At 52.6% G+C, this 16,514-nt stretch overlaps 1 protein-coding gene across 19 annotated transcripts in view; it reads left to right on the top strand.

Moving 5' to 3' along the window:
- PTPRF (protein tyrosine phosphatase receptor type F) overlaps positions 1–16,514 on the top strand; it is a 376,703-nt gene that overhangs the window by 349,848 nt on the left and 10,341 nt on the right. For all 19 annotated transcript variants that reach the window (XM_038143940.1, XM_038143941.1, XM_038143936.1 and 16 more), the window contains 4 exons: positions 485–582; positions 8,409–8,532; positions 10,312–10,487; positions 16,384–16,503. In XM_038143940.1, coding sequence (XP_037999868.1) covers positions 485–582; positions 8,409–8,532; positions 10,312–10,487; positions 16,384–16,503 — 518 coding nt within the window. The remainder of the gene's footprint in view (positions 1–484; positions 583–8,408; positions 8,533–10,311; positions 10,488–16,383; positions 16,504–16,514) is intronic.

Below are 16,514 nucleotides of genomic sequence, written 5' to 3'. Positions count from 1 at the left end.
TGCAGGTCTGGCAGAGTTTCTTTGTGGCTAATGCCACTGTTAGGGGTAAGCAAGAGGATCAGCCTAAGCCCTTGGCGGTGGGAGCACCAGTGTGTTCAACTTCAGCCCACGCGGGAGCCCGGGAAGCGCAGTGACAGCAGTGACAGCGTATCCTCGGCTGTTCCTGCCAGGGGCTGGCCGAGCCCCTGCCCGCTGCGTGGCCTGCTCTGTGTGCCCGTGGCTGTACTGTCCGAGCATGCTCACCCGGTCATGCACATTCTGCACATCACCTTTGTGTTCTGTTCACCGCCCCGCGCGCTCCGGGAGTGTGTGCCGCATGCCCTCAGCTTCCCGTCCATCCCACCCGGCGCTTCCCATGGTCACACGTGTCCGCCTTGCACCCACCTCCTGGGTTTGCTGTGCACATGCTCTTGCTGGGCTTTCCTCGGCCATGCAGAGCCGTAACTGTTCTCCTCTCCCTCCTCCCTCCTTGTCTCGCTTGCAGGCATGCGTGACCACCCCCCCATCCCCGTGACCGACCTCGCTGACAACATCGAGCGGCTCAAGGCCAACGATGGGCTGAAGTTCTCCCAGGAGTACGAGGTGAGCCTGAGAGCGGGACGGGCAGCAGGGTACGGTGGTGCTGGCCAGGACCCCAGCAGAGAGGGCCTGGTGAAAGCTGAGCTGTGCCTCCTCTGCAGCAATGCTGCGTGGTCAGTCCCCACGCCAGCCCTGGGAGCCTGCCAGCTCTCCCTGCCAACCCCACAGTGGTGGGAACTTGCCTTGAGCAGTTGAAGCATGGCTGGTACAGGGAGAAGGCCTTGCAGGAGAATGCACAGCAGCCAGCCATGCTGCCGCCATGGTTATGGTCTTAGGAGTGAATGGGAGCTCATGTCTGCCTACCTGGACTGCCACTGATTACTTTGTTCTGCTCTGTGAGGGCTGCACTCCATCCAGGTTGGCTGATGTGTTTCGGTCTGCAGTATGCTGTGCCCATTCCCTTCCATCTGTGTTCAAAGCTTTGCTCTCTGCGCCATCCTCTGATGCCAACAAACACGCGTTGTGAGTTTTCATTCCTGCTTTCTCCATCTGATCTCCCACTGGACTGTGCTGGCATTAGCCTGTGCCATTCAGCTTCAGTGCCCATAGAAACTCTTCTAATGTCCCACTGCCCTGGAGTAGTCCAAGCTCCCCTCCCTGCACAGAGCTTTCTGTGCCTGTGACCTGCAGTCACGAGCTGCAAACCTGCCTGCACTTCTGATCATGCTCCCACCATTATCCGCGTCTCTGGTGCAGCCCCTGGGTAGTGCTGCCTGCATCCACCACGTGCTGCCTTTGCTCACACGCACAGGCAGGTGCTGGATGTTGGGGGCAGCCCTCCACTGCACCTCCCTCAGCCCAGCTCCCTCCAGCCCTGCCCTGTCCTTCCTGAGAACAACTGGCCAAAGGGAGGGAAAGTGGAGGGAAAGGGGCTGACCTACCTGAGGGCTGCCTCACCTTTTTTGGCACTCTCCAGGCTGCATGATTAGGTTGCAACTGTTGAAAATTGGGAAAAGTTCCTCTGCAGCCATGAGAGCAGGAATGGCAGGATGATGTTTTGCTGTGCTTATATGCAGAGCCCTCTTGAGCTGCAGGGGACTTGTAAATAAACCCCTCACTAGTATTAAAGAGGGAATAAATTTGGGAAGTGTTCTTTGCATGTGTTACCACTTCTGTTTGAATTGTTATCTGCCTGTGCCTGTGGCCACCCCTTCCTGCACCAGACCTACACTGATTTATGAGATGAGATCAGAGCATTTGCCCACAAGGTAGGATTATATATGCCAGGAAAGGGAAAGCAGATCTCTATGTGGAGAAGGTAAGAGACGAATTCCAGCTAGTTCAAAGGGTGTGCTGTATGTATCTGAGAAAGGCACAGAGCTCTTTTTTTGCATTGGGATGCCAGGTGGAGGGTCTTGGCATCCCTCTGCATTTACTGTCTGAACCAGAGAGATGAGCTACAGCATTACGTTGTGACTTGGGAAATGTTTAAAGGAATAATGTGCTTCCCTTGCAGTTACCTGTGTGCTCATGTATGTCCTGCCAGTGGAGCCAAAGTGTGCAGTCATATCTGTCTGCCTTGGGCTTTTTGTTACCAGTCCAACTGAAATGTTAAGCAGGGCTGTCCACTCTGCTACAGGCAGGCTGTGGTTCTGCTGCACGGTGGGAATTCAGCAAGATCCAGTGTCTCTGCACTCCCATCCTCACACTAGGCCTGTACTCAGTAGAGCCTGAAGCATAATACTGAGCTGTGGGAACTGTTTTTGAAAAAATGAGCATTAAATAAATTCTCTTAGCTGCTTTCATGAGCCTCTCTCTTCTCATTTCTCTTTCTTTAGAATATCATGGCTGGTTGAGAGCACCAATCAGTTGTACTTCTCATGTTGAAGCAGCTATTAAGTAGCTGATTGTTGCACATAATTTTTTTCCCCTGGATTCTGCTGTGTTTGACTCCTCATCATCAGAAAATTGCTGAACATGACAGGCTTGTAGAGTGTTTGACACTGGGACGGACCCAAAAGTAGAAGGGGTTGCACCTTGTTGGCATGTGGGGATCAATGCAATCATTTCCCATTTGAAGTGCCAGTGAGAAGAATCCTGGACCGAGTTTGAAGAGAGCAGCAGCTGCCTGTGCAGGACTGCTGTGGCAGCGGGTCTGCTCTCATCCTGGTCCCTGTGTGTGTGGGTTTGGCAGGGCAGCAGCTCCCTTTGATAGGAGGGCTGCAGGGCACGATAGGCACGGCATGTGCTGCTGACTAAGGAAATCTGCAGAGTGGGAGTGGAAAGAGCAGAGGTGGGAGGGGAGCAGGCTGAGCAGCCCCTGTGGGAGCCCGAGAGACAGGAACCACACCTCAGCACATGCTTGCATCTGCAGTAAGCATTGATACAGTCCCAGTGTTCACCCTGGGACTCCGTGAGCCCCAGACCTTACGTAGAGCTGAGTGGTGACCCAGTGCTTTGAGAAGTGAAGGCCGTGACCCTGTTCCCCATGGTATAATGGTGCTGCCAGAATGGGCATAGCAGAGCTGAGCAGGGAGACACAAGGGAGGAAGGCATGGCAGGTGAGCCCCCAAGGCCCATTTGCTGTTTGATTGTGCTTTGAAATAGTTGCATTTTAAGTGTTTTTGTAGAGCAGCCTGTCAGCCTAACATCTCTGTGGGGTGCAGGGCTGTTTATAGATGGCTCACATTCCAGGAGCCGTGGCACCACAGGCAGAGAGCAAATATTTAACAGCACTTTTAACCATTGAGGCCAGCTGGCCTAGAGCCATCAGTCTGGCACTTGCCTTGGCTGTGCAAGCAATAGCAGGGTAACCTAGACACAGGTGACATGAAACAAGACCTGTCAGCACCTCCCCACATGCCTGGGAAGGGGGCAGGAAGGGTGGCAGAGATTTCTCACAGCCATCTGACCTCTATTCCCACAGGTGACAGAACAAATAATATTGCTCACACCAGTTTGCCAGCCCGTGTGGCCGTGCAGCCCACGTGACAAAGCCAGCACAGAGCAAGCTATGGGCTGGCTGCAGTGAGCTCATGAGCTGTGGGATAGCCCTCACCCCTGGCACCTGGGAGCCATCCCAGCTGTAGCTCCTGGTACCCCTGCTGCTGCAGGAGAGGCTGAAATGCAGCTGCTGTTTGCTGAGCCGTCTGCGGGCACAGTTCACTGCTGCCATCTGCTCTGGCACAGGGCAGAGCGCAGCCCCACCACGCTGTACAGGCAGGCAGCAAGCTGGGGAGCGGGGCACAAGGCTCTGGCAGCTGCTTCTGGCCTGGCTGCACCGGGAGAGTATTTCATTTTTAGTGTACAGTGAAAGCTACGGCGAATTTACTGTGTGGGATTAATGGAATTAGCTAAGTAGAAGGAAGGCTGAGCCCCTGACTGTGGATGTGCAGGTGGTGGCAGGCGCTGTCGCTGTGTTGGAGCTCCTCCTGTGGGCGCCTTCCCACGCTGCAGCCTGTGCTCCTGGGGCGTGATCCTGCCCGTGGGTGGTGCAGGAGTACCTGCCCTGGGACAAACTGGTCAGCACACACGCACCACATCTCACACTTTCGCTGTGGGATCCAGCAAGCTGAGCATTGCTGTACCCTTTGGTGCTGTTAGCAAACACAGGACAGGCTGGCTCCAACCAGCACTGGTTCCTGCTCTCTTGTAGTGCTCTAGATCCTGCATCACCTTCCCACATTTTTTCCTTACTCCTTTCCAAACTGCATCCCGAGGCAATTGCCCCTCGTGTCCGGTACATCCAGCATGTCCATGTAGTGTATGGCCCCCAGGAGCAGAGCAGAGCAGGTGATGAGAGCCTGGCAGTGTGGCACTGCCTGGCATGTTAGTTCTTAGTAATCTTTAGGTTGTGTGAGATTTCACTGTGCTCCTGCTTCCTAGTGTGCTAGGGAGGCTGCAGACCTTTCCTCACAGTATCCTGTGGAGAGAAACACTGGTGCTTTGCCCAAACCCTGTGTTCACTTCCATTTCCCATAAAGCCACTGGGGACACTGCACCTCCCATGCCTGCAGCCCTGGCAAGGCAGGTTAGGTAGCAGCAGAGGTGCTTGGGTCTCTGGGACGAGTGAGCCCAGGAGGATGTGGGTAGCACCCAGGGAGCCTTGGTTTAATGGGCTTGCTGGGTTTAATGGCTCATTGGGAAGCTGCCTGGCAGGCACAGGGCGCTCACGTTCCGGTCATAAGAATAATAAGGCTTAAGTGCTGCCAGCAATTGATTCAGAGGCACATTATGTCCTCATTTGAGGCGTGGTGCAGATTGACAGTGGTCAGTGCTCCTGCTAATGTGGTTGATTTCACAGGAGGACAGGAAACATTCACTGCCTGTGCATCTTCCCGTCCCCGTGTCCTTGTGCAGCTCCCTGAGCTGCTGTGATGCCCCAGGGCACTGCCTGCCTGGGCTCTCCACGCCTGCCAGCAGCAGAGGCAGCAGCAGGGCCTCAGCATGCAGAGAGATTTTGGAACTGCACTGAGGAAGGGGAGCAGCAAGCCCAAGGTGAATTGTATCTGAGAGTTGAACTGGCACTCAGGGATGTTTGCAAGGCATTTGTAAAGTGCTCTAGAGTCTGTCGAGGAAAGAGCCTTTTTCCAATCCTTTTTCAATGGTCTGATTCTGTCTTTATGGCAGTAGCAGCAGGGATCCCTGAACTGCTTTGGTGAAATTGTTCCTTGCACTTCCATGCTGGGAAGGAGGAGTTTTACTAATTGGGCTTTTTCTTAATTTGCACTTGCTGTCTTACAGCATCTCCCTGTCACTTTAAAGCAAAGCAAAAGTCATGGTGCTTTTAAGTTTCCTCCTGGCTCATTTCCTTCCAATTTCCCAACCCTTCTGCTTTCCAGGAAAAGAGTGTTTGTTGGGAGTGTTACTCTGATGAAGTTTTGGGATGAAGCAGTGATTCCCATGAGCCTCCCAGAAAGGAACAGGAGCAGATTCCTGGTGCCAGGGCAGTTGTGGAGCAAGGTGGGGAGACGAGGCAGTGCTACTGCACACAGGGGCTGCAGAGCATTGTACAGAGATGGGACAAGACTTGCCAACCCCTGCTCCATGTAGGGGTTCCAACTCTCTCCAAGTAGCCCATCATCCTCCCATTTATTTACTCATTTGTTTGCCTTAAAGGGGGGAACAGGTGTACATTAATTCATCACCAGAGTTTAAATTAAATCATTTTACTTCTAAATGAGTCACTAATTTGCAGGAGTATTTAATTAGAGCCTCTTTGCACTCAGGTGCTGTAGTAGTTCTGACTTTCTCACCTGTTTGCCCTCTTAAGAGGCTGATGATGATTAGACCATTTCTGCTCATACTCATTGCACATCAAAGCTGTTAACCCTAATGGCAACACCTTGATGCTCCTCCTCCGTTCTGGGGGCTCTTGGCAGCCTTGTCCTCCCCCAGGAAATAACCCTTTCCTCTGCCATGGCAGGACACAGACTTGCTGTGCAAAGCATTCCTCACCCCACAGCTGGCTCAGCCCTGCAGCCTTTTGGCAGGGATTTGCAGCATAGATTGAGCATGAACAACTGCACTGAGCTCTGCTTGCCTCTGCTGCAGGGCTAGGGCTCACCCCAGCCCCCAGCTGTGCCCACTGAGAGTGTTCACAGAGTGCAGTCACAGCTGGTGCTTCCTTGGGTTGCTTCTTCACAGCAAGAAGATGCTCACTGATACCTTCAGAGCCAGTCTCAGGTCTACCACCCAGCTAGTCAAGTCTCTTCATGGGCTGTCTGTGCAGACTAAGCCCACCTTTGTGAAAAATAGGTATTTATGTTTCTAATAGGCATTGATGGGTCCATATTTTCCTCATTAGTTTGTCTGTTTGTGCTTCTCCTTCAGTGTGCTCCATATTGATCAGACTGATGTCAAAACCTCACTTACTTATCTCTACTGCAAACCATAAAGTCCTTTCATATTATATACCTCTTTTTTTTCTCATGTCTTCGATCATTTCTGCATTCCTCTTGTGCAGTTCAGACCCACCATTGGTGGGCAGCAGTCTTCCCTGCCACATGGCTGAGAGTGGGGAGCATCTAAGCAGCAGATCCCCTGAGCAGCCTGTTCTGAAAGCAAAACACAGTGAACAAAATGAAGTGACCCAGAGAGCTGTGAGCTGTGCTGAGATGTCTCTGTGCCTGGGCAGAGGAGTGTGCAAGGTCTGTGGCAGCCAGGCTAGTGGGTTTGCAGCCAGAAGTGGTGCTTGCAGCCTCCACTCCCAGCATCCTGGCTGCAGCACCTCTGAGCACAGAGGCTGCCTGCTTATTACACTGATAATAGAAAATTACAGGTTTTCTGCAGGAAATGTCTATTTACATCCTACATTTCCCAAACTACCTATTAGCATCGCTGTGATGTAACATCCTCCTGTGTGTTTTCGTCAGCACTGGCTCCTCTACCTGCAGGCAGCCTGGGCCACACCTGGGGACAGACAGCTGCCACCTGGCACAGCACTGGCCGTGCCCTGCATGTGCTGCAAAGCCCTCAGGGCTTAGTGCAGCAATGCAGGCACTACCTGTGCTCCATACTCAAGCCAGTGCCCACACCCACTGCTGGCTGCTTGGGAAGTGCCTGCTCTGCAGCAGGAGCAGAGGGGGCATCGATGGGTGTCACTGTGTGCACAGCTGGTGGTTGGTGGAACTGAGCAGAGGGACCATGAGAGCTGTTCATGTCAGCCCAGGCAGGGAGCTGTGCTTCCCATCTCGGCCTTTTGCTCACAGCTGATCCAGAGCTGACAGACAGGCATTTCACTGCCTGAGAAACCTTCTGACACAGCTCTTCCAAGCAATGAACGCAGATGCCTGCAGGGAGCACAGCATGCAGTGCTTCCCTTGGCCTATTTCCCCAGTGTTTTGTCTGTGGGCCAGCAAAATTTCAGAGACCTGAGCTGGAGCAAGATTTTAAGAAGGTTTTGACAGTGTTGTTAATTTTGGGGGGAAGGGAGTTCATGGGATGTCTGATTTCTGGTGTAGCTGCTTGCCCCCAGCTTGCCCAGGGCTGCATGTGCAGAGCAAGTCCCTGCTTGAGGCAGGTGTCTTACCTGTGTGTCTCACGTGTCTCTCGGACAACAAGACCATCCCATCTCAGAGGAGTGCTTTGGGGATGGTCCTTGTTCACCTTGCTCTGTGCATGGACTGAGACAATAGAGAAGGCTTTGGGAAGAGGCTGCCTGGCCATGGAGCAGCCATGGACTGGGTGCACCAGCACGTGGCTCATGGAAGAGGCACTGGGTGTGCGAGGCCAGGTGGGAGTGGGATGTGTGCTTTTCACGCAGGTGCATAGCGTGCAGGCCAAGATTTATAACTGCATCTCTTCTCCAGGTTTATAGTTTCTTGTCACTCTATTAACTCAAACGAGAGATGTTTACATTGCATAAGTAGCTGGAGCAGTGCACAGTAACCTATTAATTTTCATGACTATTCCCTGGCAAATGCTTACAGGCTGTCTTGCAGGACACTAATACCAAAAGCTCCTGGGGCACAAGACACCCAGGGCTTGCTATATTTCAAGAGACTGCAGTTCAACAGCTAATAAAACTACCAGGTCAAGATCTGCACAGTCGGGTCTCTCTGGAATCCTGGCAGAAGACCAAATTTCTGCTGATGGGTAGCTCCAGAGGAAAGGATGAGCACGCAGCAGAGGAGATGAAGGGTCATCTGCAGTAGGCTGCCTCAGTGAGGGACTGCTTTGCCTGCAGATAGTGGGATGCATGTGCCACTGGAAACTGGTTTTCGGTGTGGTCTGGCTTGATGCTACTGCTGTGGACACCCATGGAAGCTGTGTCTGGCCTGGGGAGAGGTGTGTTGGGCAATGCAGATTTCCTGACTGAAACCCATGTGCTGCAGCACTCCAATGTGCTGGAACCGCTACCAATTCCTTCCTTCTCCTTCTCTCCACAGTCCATTGATCCTGGGCAGCAGTTCACCTGGGAGAACTCCAACCTGGAAGTGAATAAACCGAAAAACCGCTATGCAAATGTGATAGCCTATGACCACTCACGTGTCATCCTGACTTCCATCGATGGTAAGGGTAACTGCAGTGGGCACCCCAACAAGCAGCTGAACCTGGCTGTAGCAAGGAGACCATCTTTTTCTGTGTTCTGAGCAGGGACAAACACCAAGCATCAGCATGATCAGTTGTGTGTTCTGGCTGGCCAGAACAGGAAGGGCACTGTAGAGCATTCCCAGTGTCCTCAGAGCACTGTGTTCTGAGACTTGTCAATATATGGTCCCAAATAAGTGCCCAGAGCAGCACAGGTTATGGGGTGCTCCTTCCCCTGGAACATCAGACTCCATAGATCCCTGTCCTCCATGGGTGCATCAGGACCGCGTGTCCATAGCACTGACCCCCATGACTCCAAGAACCAGCCCCACATCCCTGGAGTTTGGGCTAATACATGTTTCTAGTCCTCTTGCACACAGAGGAGCTGGAGCCCAAGCTCACCCATTCCCCTCGTTTTATAAACCAGCACCCAGCTCTGCTCACCCAGATCTGAGCCCACCGATTGAGGATGAGGAAGATACAGCTAATTCAATGCACCCTGCTTGGGGAAGGAACTGGGGCCTGGCTTTGCACACAGGTGGCCCTACAGTCACTAGCATCCTTTTTTGGGAGATGGAAAAGCCTTCTCTGATGGTAATGCACTATTCATCCCCTTCAAGAGGAGGAAAGAGAGCCAAACAGTCCCTCACAGTAAGCCCTGTTCAGCAGCAGCAGCAGCAGCCATGTGAAGGCCTGGCATGTCTGCTCATGGGCAAACCCTCACAGACAGCTGTGGGGTGAGCACACGGGGGAATCCCTGTTTTCCAGGCTGACTCAGTTGCTGTAAGTAGTGTCTGTGCCTTCCCGGGAACTGTTCCCGAAGCACCCTGCCAGCTCCATGCTGCCCATGCCAAGGGAGCCAAGCGCTGCACTCCAGCTGCTGCCGCCCCCAGCGCTGCCAGCACTTTGTGTCTGCTGGAGACTGCTGAGACCTGGAGAACAGAGCTGTAGAATTTTCCCCAGGACAAAAGGACGAGGGGTGACCCCCAGCTTTATTTCCTTTCTCTAATGAAATGCAGATGCTCTCTCCTGGGGAGACAATGAGATTCCTGCTGCTTTCTATCCCTGCAGCCTGGGCAGCCCATGCTGAGCAGGGTTCGGAAGCAGCCTCAGGCCTCTGCTTTACCGAATTTATTTTAGTAACTATGTGTTTGCATTTTAAAGGCCTTTACGAAGAATTCCTTTCCTTCAAGTGGTGGAGGCCTCGTGGGGGCTGGAGCAGCCTCTGCCAGCAGGCGGCAGAGGGGGTCTCACGCTAAAGGGTTTCAGTGGTGGTAGGAGGAAGATCTCTGGCTCCTTGGGGATAGTTGTCCCTGCAGGAAGGATGGGGGAACATCCCTGCCTGACATCCCTTGCTAACAGAGACAAGCTAATAAAGGAGCCTCATTTTTAAAAGGTGCTGTAGGACCATAACAAATTGCTGGTGAATTTAAGACAATTATTTCAGTCAGTTGCTTGGGGCCGAATGAGCTCCTTAATATTCCTTCCTGTGAATTTTCCTTTGTGTGTGTGTGTGGCAGCTGTCTGCTTTGGTGTTGCCTGCTTGTTGCATTAATGTGGGATTTACAAAGGGCTCTTCTTTTTTCAGGCACCATCACTGTCCTTTGCAGGATCCCTAGGAGAGATCCTGACATCACCCCGTAAAGGAGACTTGTCAAGCACCTTGTGAACATGCCAGCCTCTTCTCCTGCCTGTGGGGCCCAGCAGAGCAGGAGGTACAGGATTGTGCCCAGTAACTCTTGCCCTCTTTCTCCTCCGCAGGGGTCCCAGGCAGTGATTACATCAACGCCAATTACATTGATGGCTATCGGAAGCAGAACGCCTACATCGCCACGCAGGGACCGCTGCCAGAAACCCTCAGCGACTTCTGGAGGATGGTGTGGGAACAGAGAACAGCAACCATAGTCATGATGACCAGGCTGGAGGAGAAGTCCAGGGTACAGTGTGTGCTTTCTCTCTTTTCTGGGGCTGTTGGGGAGAAGAAAGGAGGAATGGGAGTGCTTCACAGCATAAGGCATAAGGGCACCCAGGGAGGGGCAGTTCCAGTGATGCGGCTCGCTGCTTCATGCAGCCCAGCAACAAATGCCTTGTAAGCATATCCCTGTGGGGCAAAAGGGTGGCAAAACCTCCTATTGCTGGCCTGCTCGTTTAGCTCTATTTTGCCTGCATGTCTGCGTGTGCACCCATCCTTTCCTGGCCACATCACTCACATGGAAGGGGGAAAGGAAAGCCCTGAGATGGAGAGTGTGGACCACCCGAGAAGCTGAGCTGCAGTAGTTGGATGGGACTGGCAGCATCCAGCAGCCTGACAGGGCCCTGGCATTTCTGGCAACGCAGGGGAATGGCTGACAAAGTCTCATTGCAATAACAAGACTAATTTGTGCCTCGTCCAATGACAACATGTATAAATTACCAGCTTACACTGCCAGGATTAGATATTCTGATGTAATAAACGCAAAGCTGCCTGCAGACCGTGGGGAGGGCATGAGCTGGAGGAGTGGGAGCCCTCACTGCAGATGATAACAGTTTTCGTGACAGAGGTTCTTACTCAGCCCCTGAAGCAGGAGTTAGTAAGCTGTGACCAAGTGCTCCTGTGCCCAGATGCACCCTTTGGGCAAAACCTGCCCAAGGATGAGGCAGCTTCTGCCTCTCTCATGATTCAGTTTGCTCCTAAAAGTAAAATTTTAGCGGTGAGCATTTGTACTAGCAGAATATTTTAGTGTTGCCATGCCAACAGCAGAAGGGGTTTGTGCACTCAAGCTGTGAAGCACTGATTATTTTTAGCCCAATAAGCTCATTCTTGAGAAGCAGAAATGGTCAAGTTTGGGTTTAGTTAAAACTTTTGTCTGCATGTTCTCCCTCCTTTTCAAAGCTTTAGCCCCAAAATCCTCGCAGGGGTGTCCCAGCCCACCCTGGCTGGGAGGAAGTGGCAATCACCATGGGAAAACAGATCTGCTTTTCCTAATGTGAAAAAAAACAGGCATTGTTGGTGGGTTTCCTGACATCTTCAAATGCCCTACAGCCTGTAGGGAAAAAGAGCGTTCCTGGGAGATGAGCTGTCTCTAGAGATCCAACCCCAGCTTTGCACTGTGCTTCCTGCTGCAGAGCCCTGGCTGTTCTGTCCAATGGCCACTGTCACCCACACAGTCCAAGCAAGCAGGGAAATGATTCTGACCTGCCCTGTGGCTCAGGGCTTGGCACACAGGCTAAGCAAGATCAGAAGCTTCTGATCAGCTGCACTCTGCAGCTGAGGGTTGTATGAGGACTTTTTTCTGCCTTCACATTTCAGTGATGGAGCATATATTTGAAGAACAAGGAAAAGCCCTTCTGGGTTGCCAAATAAATCCATGCCTGGAATCTTGACTCACTTGACTTCTGGGTTTCTTAGTTATGGCAAGGCACTTCAAGGTGCCTGTTTCTTGAAGATAACAGGTTTCCTCTGACCCCACAGGGACTTGTCTTTGCCTGAGATGTCTGTGCTGCTAAGCTGTGTGTTATCTCCCCCCAGCACACCCCATCCTATCATCCTGCAGTATTGGTTTCTGTCCCAAACACAGTGCGTGTGGTCAGGCTTTTGGTGACATTGAATCCTTGTTATGGGCAGGAGGTGACCAGAGCCCTCGGAGAATCTCAGGCAGCCTGCCTGATTGGGCAGACTGCCCAAGGGCTCTAGGCTGACCTGATCAGACCCAGACCCCTGCATTTGCTCCCGGCACTGCCTGCCTATGTCCTGCTGCCTCTTTGGCACATCCCCAGCACTAATGAGAAGTGGGCAGTTTTCTCTGGCACTGTGGGAGAGGCAGGTTGCCAGGAGAGGCAGTGGAGAAGCCTGGTCACTCTGAGTTGAACCAATGAACCACAGCAAGGACTTCCCTGGATGCGTTTGCTGTACCCTGTAGGTGTCTCAGGGCATTCCCTCACAGCACGGTTCTGGTGGAGAGCTGCAATGTGGACTTCCAGGAGATGATTTTCTTGGGGGTTTTTGTTGTCTTTTTCAGCATCTTCCAAGGCAAGATTGCTTTTAGCCACCTTCCTGCTCTGCTTTTCCTCATGCCCTTTTGGTGAGCGCTACAGCTCTCTTGGGAGCACTCCTTTTTGGGACCAGTGAAGATCCTAATCCAAATCATTGCCCATTGCTCCAAACTTTCAACATGAGTCACTGTTTTGCAGTTCATTCTGCTCCAGAGACTTCAAACTTCAACTGATGTAACCCCTTGGGTCCCTGCAGCATTGCTGCCTGCTGATGCTCATGCTGCTGTGGGACAGCAGTGCTCCAGGCAGTCACATGGCATCACAGCATTACCCAAGGGTGACCTTGCTTGAAAGTCCCCTTGCCCAGGCGCTTTGGCACAGGCACAGGACTGTCTGTCCAGCTGCAGAGCCCGGGGTGGGTAGCAAGCCCATTCCTCATGGCGAGCTGCTCAGTGCAGAGCAGGCTCTGCTGCCTTTCCAGGCGAGCTCCCCAGGTCACCCTCGGCGCTGCTGTGATAAGCCGACCGGGACCAGCAGCAGCTTGGCAGCTCTGTGGGGGTGACACTGCTTTAAAGGATTCCTGAGCTGCAGAGGGGAAAAAAAATCTTTAAAGAGCATCAGCTTTTATGGTCTGCAATTTTAGCTGGCTTGATGGTCTAAATCATCCTCCCTTTTTCATGTTTTCACAAAGTGAGAAGCACATAAAGGATAGAAATGGCTGGATTGTGCAATTTAGCTGCCTTCAAAGCTTTACAATCAGTTTCAGAATCATTTGGTGGCAGTTCAGAAACACACATTGTAGATTAGCTTCCCCAAGCTGCGAGTGTGGTGCATCCCTGCCGGGCGGTGTTGCCAGGAGAGAGGTATTAAAGCAGGATTTCTCCTACCCTGGGCTATCCCTAGAGCCTGGCAGAGCCAAGTCTCCCACAGCAGTGCCGTGGCTTGTTCTGTTCCAGCCCAGAGCACCAAGCAGCCATCTCTGGAGTGTGATTTCCCCTGGCATTTCATGTCCCCAGGAGGAGGTGTTCAGAGGCTGGTGCTCAAGGGCCCTGGGGAAGGGAAGCCTGGCAGCCACATGATGCTGCAGCCCTTTTGCTGACAGCAGTGCCATCTGGAGCTTGTGAGCAGGGCCGGGGGCAGAGCACAGCTCTCAAGCTGAAGAGAGGTGCCCGGCTGCTCTTGGGCTCAGGGCGTCAAAGGGGAGGAACAGGAGCCACTCAGCAAAGCTGCAATAAATGGCTGTTCAGGACATTACTGTGCTCCTTAAGTTAATGAGAAACAAGCACTGCCAGAAGAAAACATCTCTTATCTGCTTTAGTGCCACAGTGCATCAGCTTCAGCATAAAATTTACAGAGCTTGAAAATGGGGCATAAACATTATGGGTAAATTTGGCAGAAAATGTGACTGACTCTTATCTGGTCATGAATAAATAATTTTCAATTACCAGCCCAGGCATTGCTATTATCCCACACAGGGAACTCCTCTGAAGTTTGTTTTGTGCTTGAGTACACAGCCCTGCAGCATGTGGGTGGCAGGAGGGGACTGCTGTCCCTGAGGTGTAGGCTCAGGCACAGGCTGTGCTGTTCCCCTGAACATCCTCTGCAAACCACAGCAAGCAGCTGTCCCCAGCATTTGCAGGGTGCCGTGCTGCTCTCCTCTCCCTTAGAGAGGGTCACATCGTCCCCAAGCCAGGCAAGACAAACTCAGACCGTGTGGAGACAGCCTGCAGGTGGCACCCACTCATGAGGATGGGATCAGTTCAGCTGTGAAATAATGTTTGTGACCTCCAAGTTGCTGGTGCTGCAGCCAGTCAGCATCAAATGCTCTGTGCCCAGTGAGGAAGAGGAATCCTGAGATTATTGCAGGGCCTGCCATGTTGCCACAGATCCAAGGCAGTACAGCAGCCCAAACAGCAGGAGACCCTGGGCAGGAGGCAGCAGAGCTGTTCTGCTTGCACAGGCACCTGCAGGACCCCATTAGGCAGCTTTGCTCCAGGCACTTCTGCCAGGGCAGGCCTTACTGTGAGCAGAAGTCAAAAAGCAGGGAGAGATGTACCCCTCTGACTCCAGGTTGCTGCACTCCAGAGCCAGAGTGCAGGATGTGGGCTCTCAGCTCTCACAAGCCCCACCCTGCTGCAAGTGGTTTCAATTAAAAGGCAGAACTTCATTGATTCCTAATTAAGCTTATTGTTTCCCTTCCCTCGCGTTCCCCTGTAAACACATTCCGCTAATAATTAAGTTTACTATTCCTTGACAAGCACAGATGATCTTCCATTCACTCCTCTCTCCTAGGGTGGGAAACCATTTTCGGTGTGGTGCACATGGGTGGGAATGAAGTTTTCCTCCTGTCAGCCAGGCACTGTGGCTCTGCAGGGTGGGGAGCCAGGTACCAGATGAAACAGGGATGCTCAGGGTGCCAATTAAATAGGGAGCTTGGGGCTTCACAGAAAAAAAAAAAAAAATGGAGGAGTAGTTTGAAAACACTGAGCTGTGAAGAGGAGGAGGAGAGCAGCAGCATGTGAGCAGGGAGGGATGTGCAGGGAGGTGAAGGGGGCAGAGGGATGGGCCCCTGGGGATGTGTTTGGCTGTCTGCCAAGTAGGATGCAACGAAAGCTGTGACCAGCAGCTCAAAGCCCTCTTACTGCAGGGTTGGAAAGGGGTGGTAAGGATGATGCAAGGCAGGAGGTTTCTAGGAAGCAGCAGTGTTTTCATGATGGGACAGTGCTGCCTGCAGGAGGGGCCTGAAGGGATAGTTTGGCCACAGAATGTGTCTTCTTGCAGAGGGAGAACAAGATGTATCTGTGTCTAAGCTGCCATCTGTTCCTTGCAGAGCCGTTTTGAAACACCTGGGAGATGTAGTTTTTCAGGGATGTGCCACCTGCCACAGGGGCAGGTTAGTGTTGCTTGGTGATGCTCAATGCACTCAAGCCTACAGCAGTGCAGGGAGGGTGGATACAGCATCCAGGCTGGAGCCCTGGCATGGGCTGTGTCCCACCTGTCTCAAGGGTGGTTTGCTGCCCAAGGCCATGCTGGCAGGGCACCCTGGGAGGCTATGGATGTTATGGGAAAGGTACTGCCTGTTGCTGTGTACTGTGCTGGACTCAGCTCTGTCCTGCCACAGCTGTGGGTCAAGGATGCCAGGCTGGCATAGCTGAGAGCTGGTGGGGATACAGACTGCATCTTATTCACCTCAGCTGCCCTTTGAGTAGAGCAATGCCCAAAGAAACCACCATTTCCTCCTCCCTGCTGTACTAGCTCGTCTCCCATCATCCCACAGCTGCCCACCTTCTCTTCACCCAGGTGGAGCTCAGGCAGGGGGTGGTTCAGGCAAAGCCCCAGAGATGCCCATCTCACCAAACAGGAGGCAGAGAAGAACTGTAGCAGGCACGAATCACTGCTAGGAATTGCTGCTTACTGTCTTGGTATCTGATGTTACCTTTGCTGCTCTTGTCTGGTGGCCTGGCCCTCTTTGCCACTTCCACTGATGGCTCTAGGGGAAAAGGAGAATCCCTCTTTCAGTGAGTAGCCACTCACTGAGATCAGCTCAGTTGGTCAGAGCATGGTAATAGCACCAAGATTGGTTCAACTCCCATATGGGCCATTCACTTGAGAGTTGGACTAGATAAGCCTTGTGGGTCAGTTTAGCTCAGAATATTCTTATGGAAAGGGGTCCAGTGGGTGCTGCTTTTTTACTGGGGATTGGGAGACTCTGAGGGAAGGAAATCTGGATTTTAGAGCTCTCCCCCACACACACAATGACTCATTTCTGTCTTTACCCTTTGAAGGGCAGAGCCCTGTTCCTCATCCCAGATGACCCAGCCAGCAGCCAATTGCTGACCCATTTTCCTCACCTCCCTGCAGGTAAAGTGTGACCAGTACTGGCCGAGCCGGGGCACAGAAACCTATGGGATGATCCAGGTGGTCCTGCTGGATACAGTCGAGCTGGCGACCTACACCGTCCGCACCTTTGCGCTGTACAAGGTATGGCACTG

The sequence above is a fragment of the Motacilla alba genome, chromosome 8 (assembly GCF_015832195.1).
Source record: "Motacilla alba alba isolate MOTALB_02 chromosome 8, Motacilla_alba_V1.0_pri, whole genome shotgun sequence".
Taxonomy (NCBI): domain Eukaryota; kingdom Metazoa; phylum Chordata; class Aves; order Passeriformes; family Motacillidae; genus Motacilla; species Motacilla alba.
The sequence above is the reverse complement of the archived record's forward strand: the minus strand, read 5'-3'. Positions and strand labels throughout refer to the sequence as shown.